This window comes from Lygodium microphyllum, chromosome 17 (assembly GCF_053477565.2).
Source record: "Lygodium microphyllum isolate KBCC chromosome 17, Lygodium_microphyllum_v1.1.10, whole genome shotgun sequence".
In the NCBI taxonomy this organism is placed as follows: domain Eukaryota; kingdom Viridiplantae; phylum Streptophyta; class Polypodiopsida; order Schizaeales; family Lygodiaceae; genus Lygodium; species Lygodium microphyllum.
This window is the reverse complement of record NC_141151.1, coordinates 96,552,926-96,569,111: the sequence shown is the minus strand read 5'-3', so window position 1 is coordinate 96,569,111 and position 16,186 is coordinate 96,552,926. Positions and strand designations below refer to the sequence as shown.

Here is a 16,186-nt window from a genome sequence, read left to right as displayed (position 1 = left end):
CTGGGTCACCTTGAAAGCATTTGCTTTTGACTCCCACCATTGGTGTCTAGGGACATATTGCTAGGCTCAAGGATCTTCTACATTGGCAATAAGATCTCATTCAGTATACTTATCTTCTCCCTAGGGAAAATTTAGTTCCTTGGCATTAGGCAATTTATTTTGCTTATTTGTCATGACTTTTGCACTCCTTTTGTGTTTCGACACAACACGATATAATATAAGTACTCATTTTGTGTGTGTGTGTGTGTGTGTGTGTGTGTGAGGGAGGTATGCAGTCACATTGCCTGTCTGTGAGGCCTTCTTCATTGGCAGTTTAGCATCATTTAGTATGCAATTTTCCTTCCCAAGGATGATCTGCATCATTTTGCATGTTGCGGTTTCTTCAGTTTCTTTGTCAATCATATAGTTAAATTGTGACTCTTGTATTGTCTATCATATAGTTTACTTGTATTTCATGTTTCTGGTAATTAATACAATTACCCTTTATGGGGAGAGAGAGAGAGAGAGAGAGAGAGAGAGAGAGAGAAAGTAAATAATATATTAATCTGTAATGTAAAAGGCCAAAATGGCCTATGAGAACATGAGTTACAATCATTTGTATGATTATAACTAATTTACTATTGTCTGAAAAAAATAGTAAATGAAAATGTAGTAAACAATGCAAGAAAACTAAAAGCTATAAGTGGAACTCTAGCTGACAAACAAAGAGCTCTAGCTAATACAATCTCATGGAGGTGTAGAGGGCTTGCCTGCCAGGCAATAATCTCCTATATCTATCTATGGAAGTGCCCCTGACACCTTTGTTGATATCTAGGGCATCTTGATCAGCCAAGTTGGATGGCTCGATCAATCAATACTCCATGTGTATGCGTAGATGACTGAGGTTGTGAGTGTGCTAAAACCTCCTGAGTCTCCCTTGCAATGTCATGTGGCTTTGAACACAAACACTAAAATATGAATATGACTTGACTGAAAGGATTGGATGAGTGGTAGATTACATTACACATCTTATATGCATGTGTGAAGAGTGTAAGAAATTGGAGGACATTGTGTGAACCTATCTACATGGAGTTATAGGGCTAGGAGTGTAGGGGAAAAAGCAAGAGTATTCTACCAATTGGAAGGAAAGGGAAACAAGGGAAGAATGGAGGAGGAGGAGCAAGGATATACCAGATTTTTTGGACTGCATGCTGCTTGCTTCCTGTTTGCCATCTACAGGTCATACTAGGTATACTTTGAGCTAATCACTACAAGGTATGAACAGGGCTGCTTTGAAACAAAATAGGGAAGATCTTTGGAGAGTTTTGGGCTGATTTCTGTAGCTGAAAATAGGGTATTTCAGGACTGATTTATAGCAATCCACTAGTGTCATAAATCTATCCTCTGTGATGAGCATGATTGATCATGATGCTTTTTGGATGAAATCTGAAGGATTTGGAGGCCGATTTTGGGCTGAAGTCAAGGCATACTTTAGGGCTACTTTGAACATGATTAGGACTGATCTGGGAAGGCTGAGAATAGGAAATTACAGGCTGAGTTACAGCAGTGCAATGCTGTCCCATTTCTTATTGCTATTACATGTGTTTTTGCCTTGAAACAAGGGACACAGTAATCTATTTTGAAACTTTCTTAAACCACTACTGTCATGTGTTGGAAGGTTGATGAAATCTGTCTACTTGTTTGGTTCTCAATCAAGTGATCTACAAGACTGAATTGATGCTTTCATAGGTCTCTGTTGTCATTAATGCAAAGATTGATGTATGAAGATGGAAGAAGGTTCTAGAGCAATTCAAAACAGGGTTTTTTGAAACCAGCCTTCATTATAGACTTAATAACCTGATTTAACAGTAGTAAGTATAGCAAGTAATTAAATCACATAAATTGAAATGCATACTTTATCACTTGAATCTTGGACAATGTACAGCCTATTCGTATTGAGATGGCAAGCTCAATGCGTGCGAACATTGATGATGGACCGCCTAGTTAGATGGATCCACACATCTACACTTAGCACGTCGGTGATCATTATGACTCTTACATGGCCACCACTGGCTTATTACTTATCACATTTGGTTTGTTGCACCTACCTACAGCTGGCATAGTTATAGTGCCAATGGATTAGTATAGCCAGTTATGCACTACTTGACTTGGTAGGTCGCTTTCCTTTTTGTTGTATCTTATCTACACTTTGTGTACATTGTATTGTGTGAATGAAAAAAAAAAAAAAAAAGGGAAGAAAACATTTTGGTCTCTATCTCTCTTCTTGTATTCTTAAGTGAGCTTCCTCTTGTGTGTATAGTGTGTGTTTGGCGCACGAGCTCAAGCAAGGCCCCCCACCATATGATTCATGACAATTGGCCCTAAGACGGATACCTGTTTTGGTATTTCTTTATCTTCTATTGCAAATGGATGGAGTACAATTAAGATTCACCGATCTCCTCTACTAATCCAAGTGTGCTTGCTATCATAAATGACCGGCAAGCCTTTGAACCAATTTGCCTCTAGGTTTGCTTAGGAAAATGGCCTTCACACTACTCCTTGCAATACAAATTTAGCCCCAAATTGAAATTGGTTGGCTAGTCTCTTGAATCTTGTTGAAATTCTTCAATTTTAGATACTAGAATTCGTGTCTTAGACCTTCAATCTTAAGCATGCATCCCAAGCTAGCTGTCAAAACCCTAATCTTTACTCTATAAATAAGGGTTTATAGCAGAGATTGACTAAAACCTCTTTCTCTGATCACTCAAAATATTGGAAAATACTAAGAGGAGCTAAGAACTGGCTAGTGAAAGAGAAAGAATGTTGTAGAGCTACAGAGAGAGAAATTTCAGATTTTCCTCACAAAAACCACCTCCAATTTGTTGCTCCTTGTTCAAGAGAGTCCAATCTGCAATTACCTTCAATCTGGGAGCCAAAGATGGCTGTCGCAAGTCTTTAACTGCTGTCACCTACCTATTTTGGCGCTTTTTGGGGTTGTTGCTTGCTACTACAGGCCTTAAGCAATTGTTTCCAGCTTCTAGGCAGGTCTCCAATGCTGTAGAACAATTCAGCTCCCTCTCCAATAGCCTCCTTCTTTCTTGGAATAGCTGGAATAGACTTCCGCCAACCCCAAAAAAGTTTTTTACACTTACATGGACAATTTTTGCAAAGGGAAAGCCTTCTAATCCAATTTATCCAACTTTTTAAACTAATTTTCAAAATATTAATTATAAAAATTAATTTAATAATTATTCTAGTACTCAAGATAAATAATTTCACCAACCAATAATAAGTTAACTAAGCCAATTTGTCTCCCAAGTGTCCTTGAGCAGTTATTGACCCTTAGATTGACGTTAATTAATTAATTAATGCCTAGTTTCTAATGTCACCACTGACTTTAATAGCAAATAAATTGGTCTAGGCCCAAGTCTAGCACTGGCTACCACCCAGTACTTGTCAAGCATAACTTATTACAACTTTTACCTTTGGTACCAACTAAAATCTCAGGGTCTTGGGTCCCACACTATGAAATAATTAACTTGCACTCCAGATTTGCAAGTCATATTTGCACATTTCATTAACTTTTAATCAAATGCCAAGCAAAGCAATAAAATTTCACGTTCTCTTGACAAAACACCCCTTGAAATCCTTAAAATTGTCCTCAATTGCATTGCAATGTACCAAAGTAAAACATACTACATTGGAATTTTCCAAAAGGCATCATACTAGAAAGAACATTGGCCACTATTGTTTAACCATGCTAATACCAAAACTTGCTGAAAATTTTCAGTCAGCATAAACCATAACAAAAGACTCATAAAGAATCTAAAACTGTGACCAAAAACACATAGAATGCATTTCTCATTAGCACACCTCAATTTTTCTAGTCAAACAAACATAGCAAAGCATAAAATGAGCATAAACCATGGCCAAACTATCAATAGCATTCATATGTAGTAGCCAAAAACATTAGAAACGTGTTTTGTAAGTTTTTTCAAGAGGGGGTGAAATTAGAAACGTGGGTTTTTTTATACTGGGATTTTTACTAGTTTTGACTAGGAAAAGAGCTTCTAAACCTCCATGGAACTCCCTCTTAAACAAAGAATGGCCAATTGAGCTTGAGTGATAGTAGAGTAAATTGAGAATAATACGTTACATATCCATGATCTATTATTGATTTATCACTTATGTCAAAGTTAGTCTTTGGATAAGCTATACCATGGTTTAGGACTCAAACATTATGATTCATGTATATCATACAAAGAAAATTGAAATAAACATTAAATAGCATATCTACAATATGGATTGAGTCAAGTTGCAACATCATGATTCTCATTTCAAAACAAACTGACAAAATGTCAAAATCGAGAATAAAACATAATATATCATAAATAACTCATAAATGAGACTAAAGTCGTAGAATAATCAAATCTCAAGACAAGAATAGATACTAGATTGACAAAGTCCAATAACTAAACAAAATCACAAAAAAATCAGTCATGGGGAACCCAAGTACAAGGCAAGACTAGTTGCTAAAGGGTATGCATAGAAGGAAGGGATTGACTTCCAAGAGATCTTCTCACCTGTTGTGAAGATGACCACTCTACGTGTGCTTTTTGCTCTCACTGTTGTATTGGACTTAGAGCTATATCAAATGGATGTAAAAACAGCTTTCTTGCATGGTGACATTGATGAGGAAATCTACATGAAACAGCCCAAGGGCTTTGTAGTTCCTGGAAAAGAGCAAATGGTGTATAAACTAAAACACAGCCTGTATGGGCTGAAGCAAGCACCACGGCAATGGTACAAACAATTTGACACTTTTATGCTATCTCATGAGTTTACACATAACCATGCAGATCATTGCTTGTACATGAAAAAGGATACAGATGGCAGCCCCATCATACTTGTTTTATATATGGAAGATATGTTGCTAGCTGGGAAAAGAAAGACTAGCTTGCATGCTCTCAAAAATCAGCTGAAATCAGCTTTCTCCATGGAAATGCATAACATATTTTGAGCATGAGGATTCGTAGAGATAGAATGCAGAAATTACTATTTTTATCTCAAGGAAAGTACATTGAAAAGGTACTGGACAGATTTAACATGGTTGAAGCTAAGCCCTTTGGGGTACCCTTACCTCCTTATCTTAAGCTTAGTAAAGCCAACAGCCCAAAAGATGACTTGGAAGAAAATGCTATGAAGGGAGTCCCTTATGCATCAGCTTGTGGCTCTCATATGTATGCTATGGTTGCTACTCGTCCTGACACTGCTCATGCAGTGGGAGTTGTTAGCAGGTTTATGTCAAAAATCCAGGCAAAACACATTGGAAGGCTGTCAAGTGTATTCTTTGATACCTAAAGGATACACAAAGAAAGTGTATTTGCTATGGGCAGGATGCACTTAGTTTGCAGGGTTATTGTGATGCAGACATGGCAGGTGACTTGGACACTCGTAGGTCCACCAGTGGGTATGTCTTCACAGTTGCTGGTGGGATTGTTTCTTGGTGTTCCACGTTACAGAACATCGTCGCACTGAGTACCACTGAAGCTGAATACATATCAGCTACTGAAGCTTCTAAGGAAGCTATATGGTTGAGCAGACTTGCAGAGGATCTCGGCATATCTATGGGTACTGCAGTTTTGGGATGTGATAGCCAGAGTGCTGTGTATCTGGCTAAGAATGCCATGTATCATTCACGCACAAAGCATATAGATATGTGATATCACTTCATCAGACAGATTCTGCAAGATGGTCAAATCACAATGACCAAGATCAAAACACAGGACAACCTTGCAAATGTTCTCACTAAAAGTCTAAGCAAAGCTCAGCATGAGCATTACATACGACTAGTGGGAGTTAGTTAGAGGTTCACTTCAGACCTTTAAGTGGGAGGTTGTTGGGATAAGGGCCCATTTAACCTTCCGTGTATAGTACACGCACATTATTTAGCTGTACATGTGAATGAACCCTTATGTGCCCTAAGTATAAATGCATTTTATTCTTTGTGTACCAACATATTGTTGGTACACTCATATCGCATAGTACTTTCACTCTGCTCTCTCTGTGACTCTCTCACCAGCTATCACACTCTCACACTCACTCCTCCTCCAACTTCTACTGCATCCAACTAAGCTCCAACATAGGAATGGTAGTGTTGAAAGAGGAATAGGATGGGTTGGGTGGGCAAGATGCAAAAGCAATGATGGAAAGAATGTACAAGCTGCTCAAGGATAAAGCAATGAGAGTAGTTAGAGTGTGACATCCACCCGACACATATCTCAAGATCCATGACTACTAATAGGAGCTGAAAGAGTGCTTAATGTGGAAGCACAACAGGCATAACCAAAATGCAGCAGTATGGAGGCTGAATCTGGCAAATACAGCAATGTACCAGCCATCGGAGGCTGGAAAACTGATCACAAAGGCTGTAATCAGCAAGGTGAAAGCTGGGGTAGGTGAGTTGGGGGGCCTTCATTGTCCAAAATGCCAGCAAACTTGTGTTGACGAAGGAGTAGATCAACTAGGTGGCCAGCTGGAACTGAAAACACAGTTGTTTGGGGCTGTAGAACCAGTCTCGCCAACAACAGGAACAGTCGCTAGGTAGCAACGGACAAGTGCCAAGTGTGGGATGCAATCACACAAGCTACTATTTGTTGTTACCTAAGAACTTTGACATTAATTACTAATTAAAATGATTACCTATAGAATCACACAAGCTAGCATGCATCTTCAGGTAGACTTTGAATGTAGATAGCATGTGTCTAATCAAAGTGGGTTTGATTCCTTAACAGTCTATTAAAATCCAATAATGCTTCATTGATTTACTAGAATAAGTTAGAGTTCCAACACTGCTTTTTTATGTTAAATAGCTTCAGAAAAGACAATTAATTGCTTCACCTTTCTCATGTTAAGGAAAAAAGGACGTGACTCAGCAGAATCCTGATCCCAAGTAACAGAAGAATGAGATGAATGTCCACACACATCCAGAGAACAATATTCTTTGTCATACATTTTCCTTACAAACGTTGCTTCTATACAATCCAGATATGAAGAGTGCTTATCATCTGTCCAGGTTGTATCTTCAGAATCAGCTGTTAGTGGCACCTAACAAAATCAGAAGGATTAGAAACACATTGAAATAAGAACAATGCAGACTGAAAGCAAAGGTTTAGATGTGAATTCCACAAAATTTAATGCGGACTGCCTGCCCAGCCAGTTCAGTTAATGCATCCTAGGCCCTGAACACCTAACCATAGCAAAAAATAGTTTTCCACCTACAAAGAAGCCCATGTTTGCACTAGGATCAATCATGAACTGAATGGAGTTGAAGACATAATCCTCATGCTGCTTGATATTTTGAAATTTCATATTATGAATACAACATGTTGCTAAAATAAGACACAATAGGAAGAATGTAGTTTCAGTAAGGACTTTCTGTTGAAATGCAAATGTCAAAACATCAAATTTGACACAGATGATATATAAAAACAGATCAATTACCTGCAAAAATAGACGTTCAAACTTTGACTTCTCTTTACCTCATTTCATGGGGACCTAATAATTTTTGCTCCAAAGAAGCTTGAAAATGGTCTTTGGAACATTTCCAAACCCTATATTCAAAGAATAACTATTGTGGAAGATGTTTGGCATGAGCTAGATATTATACATCTCTAAAGGTTAAGTCGATAATAAGGAGCGTAGCCTTGAAATAAGTTAAAGATACATGATTTTCTTATAGAAACAAATTGATCGAAATAAGTTAGTATAACCTTAAGCTTAGGAATAAATAAGCCTTTCTTAGTCCGAGTTAGATACATAAACTTTTACTTGCTCTGTACTAAGTTGAAAAGTTAACAAGCTCATCGTAAAGATCTACTTTGGATAGGCTAGACATGACGATAGGCACGATCACATGATCATTACTGTCCGAATTGAAGGAACGATCTATTAGACCTTTCCTTGCTCTGTACTAAGTTGAAAAGTTAACAAGCTCATCGTAAAGATCTACTTTGGATAGGCTAGACATGACGATAGGCACGATCACATGATCATTACTGTCCGAATTGAAGGAACGATCTATTAGACCTTTCCTTCAAAACACCAAGGATTTAGATAGGAATTGTTTAGGGAAAGATCTTTGGTTAAACATTAGAGAAATCACTTAATGAGATTCCTAAGAGGACCTTACATCATGGAGGGATTTTCAAAGGTCTTTAGTTAAATTAGAAAACAAAAGTCCTCTTAGTCAAAGCAAGGATTTTTTCTTACTCTAAACTAGGGATTGACATAAGGATAAACCTACGATAAGTTGATTGTTTACTCTTTAATGAGTTAGTCTAAGCTAAGGATGATGCAAGTAAACCCTAGTTATTGAGAAAGCTGGTAACTAACTTCCAAGACAGCATAGATAGGCCTTAAAGACAACCTTAGCTCTCTAAGAAAAAAACTATGAAACTCCAAGCCTAGAAGCCCTAGGATAATCCCAAGGATAATCCCAAGGGGAAGAGTGAATCCAAAGATTATTGTAGAGATTGCCTACCAGGATGAATTCCATTTTAAATTATGCATTTAAGCATTGATGCACCATGAATTACAATGTTTGTGTCTGTAAGATTTACGATTTTGATTGAATCTTAATAATAACAGATTGATATGGATTGCACTAAACCTCCCCCAAGGCTAATAGCGGAAACCTTACACCAAGGGGATTTGTTTGACCGTATCCAGAGCAAGGATTGGCCCTACTTGCGAGAGGTCTCTCCATAGGGAGGACGTTAGGTTAAGAGGTGGTAAGGGTGCTAGAGGGGGCTCTAGCCATAAATTCCTTACATGCCTAGGACCTATCTAACCCCTACAAGCCCAGGATGGTCCTCCTGGAAGACTCTGTTTTGACAGGAACTTGGTGGATCATACTTCGGATTTGTCCTCATGGATGAAAAAAGATATTGTACTAAGATAAACCTTTAAGATGAATAAAGGACTACTTAATAAGGATTACTTTACTTGTTTGAGTATTGTAATTTAATGTACATGAATAAATCCAATGTTTAAAGGTTAATCAAGAAAGGTGCTTTTATGTATTCATATACATGTGGTAGGTAATTAGAAAATGAAAGAACACCTAAAAAGAAGGCGGAGGATGGAACCCTCGACTAGTTACCCTACGGCTGGGTAATCTCGGTTAGCCGAGAGCTTTCTTCAAAGTTGCATTGATCCAGCTAGAAAATCAAATAGAATCCTAACTCCGTGTCATTTTAGGGGACCGGAGTTAGACTATGCCTTATGGACAAAGGGGTTGGCATACTACACTCCCCGTCGTTTCTCACTCTCTTTGAACCAAGTGCAACACGGATCCACTTCAATTCAAGTGGATTTGCATGAAGCAAATGCTCAAAGACGGATGCCAAAAGACCATTAAGTAAACTTGGCTTATGTAGGGACCCGGATTCAAGTTAATCCTTGTGGGTCTGGCCAAAATCTTCCGATGTGAGGTGGAAACAAGTGAACCTAGGCGACAAATTTCACAATATTCTAAGGAGTTCCAGACAGCATCATTTACAAATTTCTCTTGATGGACCACCAGAAATTTATACTATTGAAGACTCTTTAGTCGAGCACGTCACAAGGGAAAAGCCCTAGGGGAGTGATATCCTTGAGTAACAAGGATAAAAGAAAATGACTCCTTTAAATGAATGAAGAAGGATTCCCCTCTAATACTAATAGAACAACCAATGTTAGCCACGAACTCAATATCCATGTTGGAATTCCCCTTTGAAAGGGATAGAGCATTTAAGTGGACCACCACAAGAGCTGGTGGAGAATAAGGAGAAACATGTGAAGAGAAAGAATGCATGGTAGCATCAATGGAAAAGGTGGATAATCATAGGCATGCCAAGAAGGGTGCTACTCATAAGAAGAAAAAATGAACAGATTGAAAGAGGCAATAATAGCAAAGTGATGGGTAAGATGGAGGACTCAATAGTCTTATTCTTCTTCTTCTTCTTCTTCTTCTTCTTCTTCTTCATTATCTCTGTCTTCTTATACACATAGTGAGAGATACAAAACTGGAGAGTAAGTTGACTTTTGCATAAAGTAGCTTCACACTATCTTTTCCTACTTTATTGTTCTTACGTATATACAATAGTAGACATAGACTAATAGTTTATATCCAACTATAGCCATAGACTATTAGTTTACATCCAACCGTAACCTTCATCCTAACTACATCCAAGTATATCCTACATGGCTTCTACATGAATTGACTTATCATCCCATCTATATAAGTTTAGTATAGTAATGGTCAAGTAGATCAGACTTCCATTCAATTTCCAACACATTGTTGCATCCTCAATGTAATATCTATCATCCAACAACTTTATCCAATGGAATATCCACTCGCTTGCAACTTGCCATCCTAAATATCTTAGGTGTTCCAAATCTTTAATATAAAACTCCTTGTGCAATCCATCATTCATAAGAATAATCTCCTTGTCAATATTTCTTGTAATGATAAGATCATCCACGTAAATAACCACCTCAACCATTTCATCCTTTGAACAGTTTATCATTTTACACCAAGCCCTAGGTATGCTTGTTTCAACCCATACCAAGCCTTCTTAAAAATGCACACATGATGTGGATGTTTTTTGAATGCATAACCCTCTGGTTGTTCCATATAAACTTCCTCATCTAAGTTTCCATTCAAGAAAGCATTCTTGACATTCATCTGCCATAATTTCCACCCATATATGATAGCCAATACAATCGTTGTTCATGAGTCTTCTTGGCTGAATACTTTCCACTACTTATCATAATCCGCATCTGTCAACCTACTTGCCTAGGGGTTATGCTCCCACTATCTACTTGATTTTTAGACCCTAATCCATCTTCAACATGTTATTCATGTGTATTCTTGGATGAATATTTTCCACCATAATTATAATCCTCGTTGCCATCATGTGCATCCACATAACCATCATGTTTTACCCTATACCAATACACTTATTCACTGAACTTTATATCTTTGCTTTTATGCACTTTCCTTGACACTAGTTCCATCTTCTTCTCCAATCATCTCATACATGAACATAGTATGTACAACTGAAAATTTTGAACTAAGCAACTGTCAACTTTCTCCCATACATCTTTTCATATGGTGACATCTAGTACATGAACATAGTATTTACAATCAAAAAACTTTGAAGTAAGCAACTATCAGCTTTCTCCCATGCATCTTTTCCTAGGATGACATGCTATATGTGACTATGTATCTAGTTCATAAGAACTCTTGCGCGATAAGTAAGAGACATATGTTCTAGTTCATAAGAACCCTTGCAATTTTAACAATGATACAATTTTTCCTTTTTGCAACTACATTCCAGTGTGGTATATTTCTACAAATAATCTACCTCTTAATGCCATTATCTCTCAAGCAATCTCACTAAATTCATTTAAGATGTATTTACCACCATTATTCAATCTCAAGCACTTGATGTATAATCCAAATCATTTTTCAGCCATAACTTTGAATATCAAAACATTTCTAATGCCTCGCTTTTATATTATAAGAAATATATCCATGCCATTTTGCTAAAGTCATCAATAAAAGTAATATTGTACTTTGCACGACCACTCAAGGAAATATATTGGCAAGGGCATCAATCCTACAGTGAAGGTGGTGGACTCATGTGACCTAGTGCCCTCGGGTACTTTAGTAGTTTTTATTTTTAGAACTTCTCTATGAAGCACTCAAACTTATTAAAGCGAAACTATAATCCTTGGTCAATCATTCGACCAAAATTGATGTAAGATTTATTCTCAATATTAGACACATAAGGCGTATCTCCGAGCTTATTCTCAATACCATCTTTTGTAAGTAAAGACACACTATTAATATATGTAATCTTATGCATCATCTCTTGTAGTCACATATCATCACTTCTCATATTTTCTTTCGAGCTAAAGCATTCTACATGATATGTCATACCATTCATAGCACAAGAATCCAAAAACCAATTATCATGTGTCCTATTACCAAGTACATGCTCCATGGCAAATTGATACCTCCTACAAGATAATCCACCTCTTTGTCTATAATCAACACTACTATATCCACTTGTTTAATGACCATATTGAATTCTTGCTCTACCTCTCATTGGATTACCCAACTTAAGGAAGCACTCTCTCTCAAAATGTCCAAATGTCCACGGCCACAAAATTGTGCTCTCCCCCTACCTCTATACATGTAGTTACCTTGTAAAATTGAACCATGTCTACGAGCATAAGAATCACCTCTTTCATACATGTGAGAGCCTCTACCTCTAGATGCATTGCAACAGCCATATTGATAATAAAAGACTGCACCTCCAGACTGCTTAATGCTAGAGATGTTCAACCTAAGATTTATCTCTTCAGTCAATAAGAGAGATATCAACTCCTCAAAATCTAGCATAAAGCTCCTCAAAATCTAGCATAGAGCCATCACAAAGTGAGATAAAAGTGTCTAAACACTTATAGTCACTAAGATAAGATCATCATCATCTACTGGTGCATTTATTGATACTAAGTCCTCCGCAATCTACTTGATTTCCAAAACATACTTCCCAATAATTTTGTTTCCTTTCCAAGCTCCATGCAACCTTTGTTTCAATTCAATTTTTTGTGCCTCAATGCACGTACCATACATCTTTTCTATCATCTCCCATGCTTCCTTATTGTGCTTGCCTTCTTTGTATAAGGTATCAATGTCTCCAATATGCATATAGATATCCAATGTAAGACTTTCCTAGTCTTTCTAATCTACTCTTTGTATGCTTTCTCTTGTTCTTCACTACTAGGGTTCTCTTCCGGTAGCTCAAGACAAGCATACTCACCTATAATGAGATCTCATAGACCTCTACCCACCATCAAAAGATTTCCCATCCTGTATGACCAAACACTACAATTATTCTTGATCAACTTGTCACCAACAATTTGAGTAAAGTGAGCAATTTCTGACATGATTTCAGCCATCTAGCCTAAAAACACAAACGTATTATGTTTCAAGAGTAAAGGCAAGCTATCCCAAAGTACATGCATCAAAATGCTCAATTACAAGAGCACAATATCATCAATACATTCACTGTAGGACATAATGGATAATCCCAATTTTGTATTGAACATAAGCTCAATTTGCAGCCAAAAATATCCTCAAAACATGCCACAATGAGATACATCAAATGCCATCAATAGCTAACAATGCATAGACCAATGGGACTCCAAAAGCCAAAACCATGTATATATCTGAGGCCAAAAAGCATGCCTAAATTGACACCAAAATGTCCAACTTTTGCTCCCAAAATTTTATCTAAGCAGTCCTCAATACATGCTAGCTTTCTCCAAATTTTTCAGCGATTTTTTTCCACTCAAAACAGCCTCCAAAACAAGCATGAAAACAGCCAAAATATTTAACTTTTCTCCCTACAATGTGAACACAAACAAAATATACTAGTTTCTGAAATAAGCAGTTTAGACTCTGTACAGTGTAAGTATCAATCTACAAGTAGCTTCAAAATAACCACTTCAATATTTTCAAGTGTAAACACAGTTTTTTAAGTGGCTCAACTTTGATCCAGCTCACGTTATGTGGTGTGAATAGAGCTTCTGGAATATCCAATTCCCGTTTATGCAGTGTGAAAAAGGATCTCAATAAACTAGTTTAGCTAATAATGTGAAAGACCTTTGTCAAACTAATTCCATCTAAGTCCCAGTGTGAAACTAGTTAGCTGTGACTGAGATTAGAACCTTGTCTTAAGGCATTGATCTTGCAGAAAAGGCCCTTTCACACTTTTATGGGATTTCTCTTAACCGCGCTAGACAAGAGGATGTGATCAAGAGAGCAAATCACAATCATGAAGAACATGGACTTCTTTGGGTTCTTATAGAGGAAGATGTGTGAAAATCTAGAGGTGAAGATCCAGGAGGAAACCCAATGGTGGTGGAACAAGACTTTTTACATACAAGCCTTACTGCATTGTCAAATCTAGCAATGAAAATCGGAAATCCTAGGTTCATCCCAATGTTTATGAGACAACACTTACCACATGCAGGTGCTTGGTCGCCTGGTCCTTTTCTCACGAAGGCATGTAGTCAAATCAAATAGTCCTATACAGTGCCCACTTGAAATAGGACTACTTGGGGCCCCCTTGACTTTTTCCCCCTTCCTTGCATTTGTATGGGACTAAATCCATAGGACAGTTGGCCAGGGTGTAATCCTCTGGTTTCCTTATAACATGGAGACTGCAGAACATGCATCTCTAAAGCACTCAATTTCAGATACAGTCTGCACATTATGCATTTCTAAGGTGCAAATTTTGAGACATTTGCAAAGGCAATACATTGTTCAAAATTCAAGATGCTTCTGATCTTCCACAGATACAACAAACGCATCATAAATTTTATCTTCAAGCTTGGTGCAGTACTTGACAAGAGATATGGGACTGTAAATACACTTGTTGAAGACATGGAGACAAATAAAACTATGGTATAAAAGTGCCCATTATTTGTAAGTCACCTTAAAGACCTAATATTTGTGAGCAATACAAGTGTTATTTTTGCCTGTCCTATATTCATTTAGAGAAAAACTCCTGCATGACTAGTAAAAGTAGCTTGAGTTGCACGCGTTTAAAACAGAAACAAACTTGGACAGTGAGACTTACAAGCTCAGTGCAAGTAGGTGCTGGAGGATCAAAATCCCATGCAGCAATACCATTCTCTTGATTGATATTCATGAATGATGTGACAGAGCAATCAGATTCGCCATCAGAACTACTGTTATAGTCGTCCTCGTCAAGCTGTATTTCTGCGCCTGTGTCTTCTGACTTGGCAGAACTCTCTTCTACGTCTTGACTGTTTGCGCCCCTGTCAGACGACTCATCTGCAACCATAACTGGGGCCATCACATATGAAAGCTTCTCTACTCCATTTACACAAAAAGCCTAAGGGACGATTTTTCCCATCAATGATGAAAACTCAAGAGTATTCGTCCAAGCTGTCTCGTATGTCCTTCAAAACCTTTACTGAGCTCCCCTATTTCGCAATGGTTCCGGGCATGGACAAAGATTTCGGTCGCTTGTGAGTGTTTCCTGAAGGCATTCTGTTGCACGAAATTTCGTCTACAAGCTGGGCAGGGCCAAGGAATGGCTTGAAAAACCGAGAGAGACCGTCAGAGCAATGCGAATTCTCCCGATGGAGACCATAGCAGGGTGCGGACAGGACAAGTCAAGATAGGCAAGCTAACTGAGCAGGGGAGCCATGACAACCACTGATAACTGGACTGGCAAGCTCTGCAGGGGCCATGGCTGCTGAGTTGACGACAATTGGGACGTGGGCAGGGGCACCCACATTCGACAGAGCAGCAGGAGGAAGCCCCAAAAAGCAGCAGGTAAAGAACGCAGCAGGAGATGAGAATGCGAAGATATTCATCCAGCCCCAAGTTCTGATAATTGCGAAAAAGTGCCCTCGGAAGGTGCCCTTTTTGACATCTGATTACTTGAAGGAAGGGAGCTGGCCACTGGACGGCTGCCACTTGTCAGCAAAAAACGACAGCCCCACGCGCCCCCGCCCAGGCTCATCTTCGCTTTTGAGGCCTTTAGAACCCGTACGTGTGAATCCTCATCCCGCGTGTGAGGCATGGAGAGCCTACACGTGCGTCCCACTAGTCCCTTCACACTGGCGCTTTTTGCTTTCTGCTTTTTAGGTGGAAAAAGTGCTGAAATTTGCAAGTTGCAATGCCCTTCATAACTCTCTACACTCTGAACCTCTCAAGGAAGTGCTCTAATGGAGCTTGAGTAGTAGCCCATTTCAAACTAGCATGGCATACAAAGAATCACTCAATACATTTGTCTACTTTGCCTTTCATGCTTGGTCATGTGGGTTGGTAGTAAGTAATCTTAGGTTGGTTACATACCAAATGGCAAACATCTACTTTGCAAGTATTAACCAATGAAAGTACTTCTTTAGAGGTTGGGCGTCCACAGTCCTTTATACACCCGAGTTCCCCATCCACTTTTGGATGGGGAGTCTCCCTCACCAAGTTTGTAAGGTGATAGACAAGGGTGCACTTTTTGCATTTGCAACCAATCAAAAAATTTATAAACATATTATTTTGTACTTTTTTTTACCAAATGTGTCCTTTGGTGTGTAAAGGCTTTATTCCCATGTCTAC

At 38.3% G+C, this 16,186-nt stretch overlaps 1 protein-coding gene across 1 annotated transcript in view; it reads right to left on the bottom strand.

The window, feature by feature from the left end:
* The window catches only part of LOC148022168 (uncharacterized), a 29,571-nt gene extending 14,097 nt beyond the window's left edge, over nucleotides 1-15,474 (bottom strand). The window contains exons 1-2 of the mRNA XM_087697804.1: nucleotides 14,679-15,474; nucleotides 6,880-7,086 (exon numbers count right to left, since the gene is read on the bottom strand). Coding sequence (XP_087553930.1) covers nucleotides 6,880-7,086; nucleotides 14,679-14,918 — 447 coding nt within the window. The 5' untranslated portion in view covers nucleotides 14,919-15,474. The remainder of the gene's footprint in view (nucleotides 1-6,879; nucleotides 7,087-14,678) is intronic.
* Nucleotides 15,475-16,186: the final 712 nt, after the last annotated feature.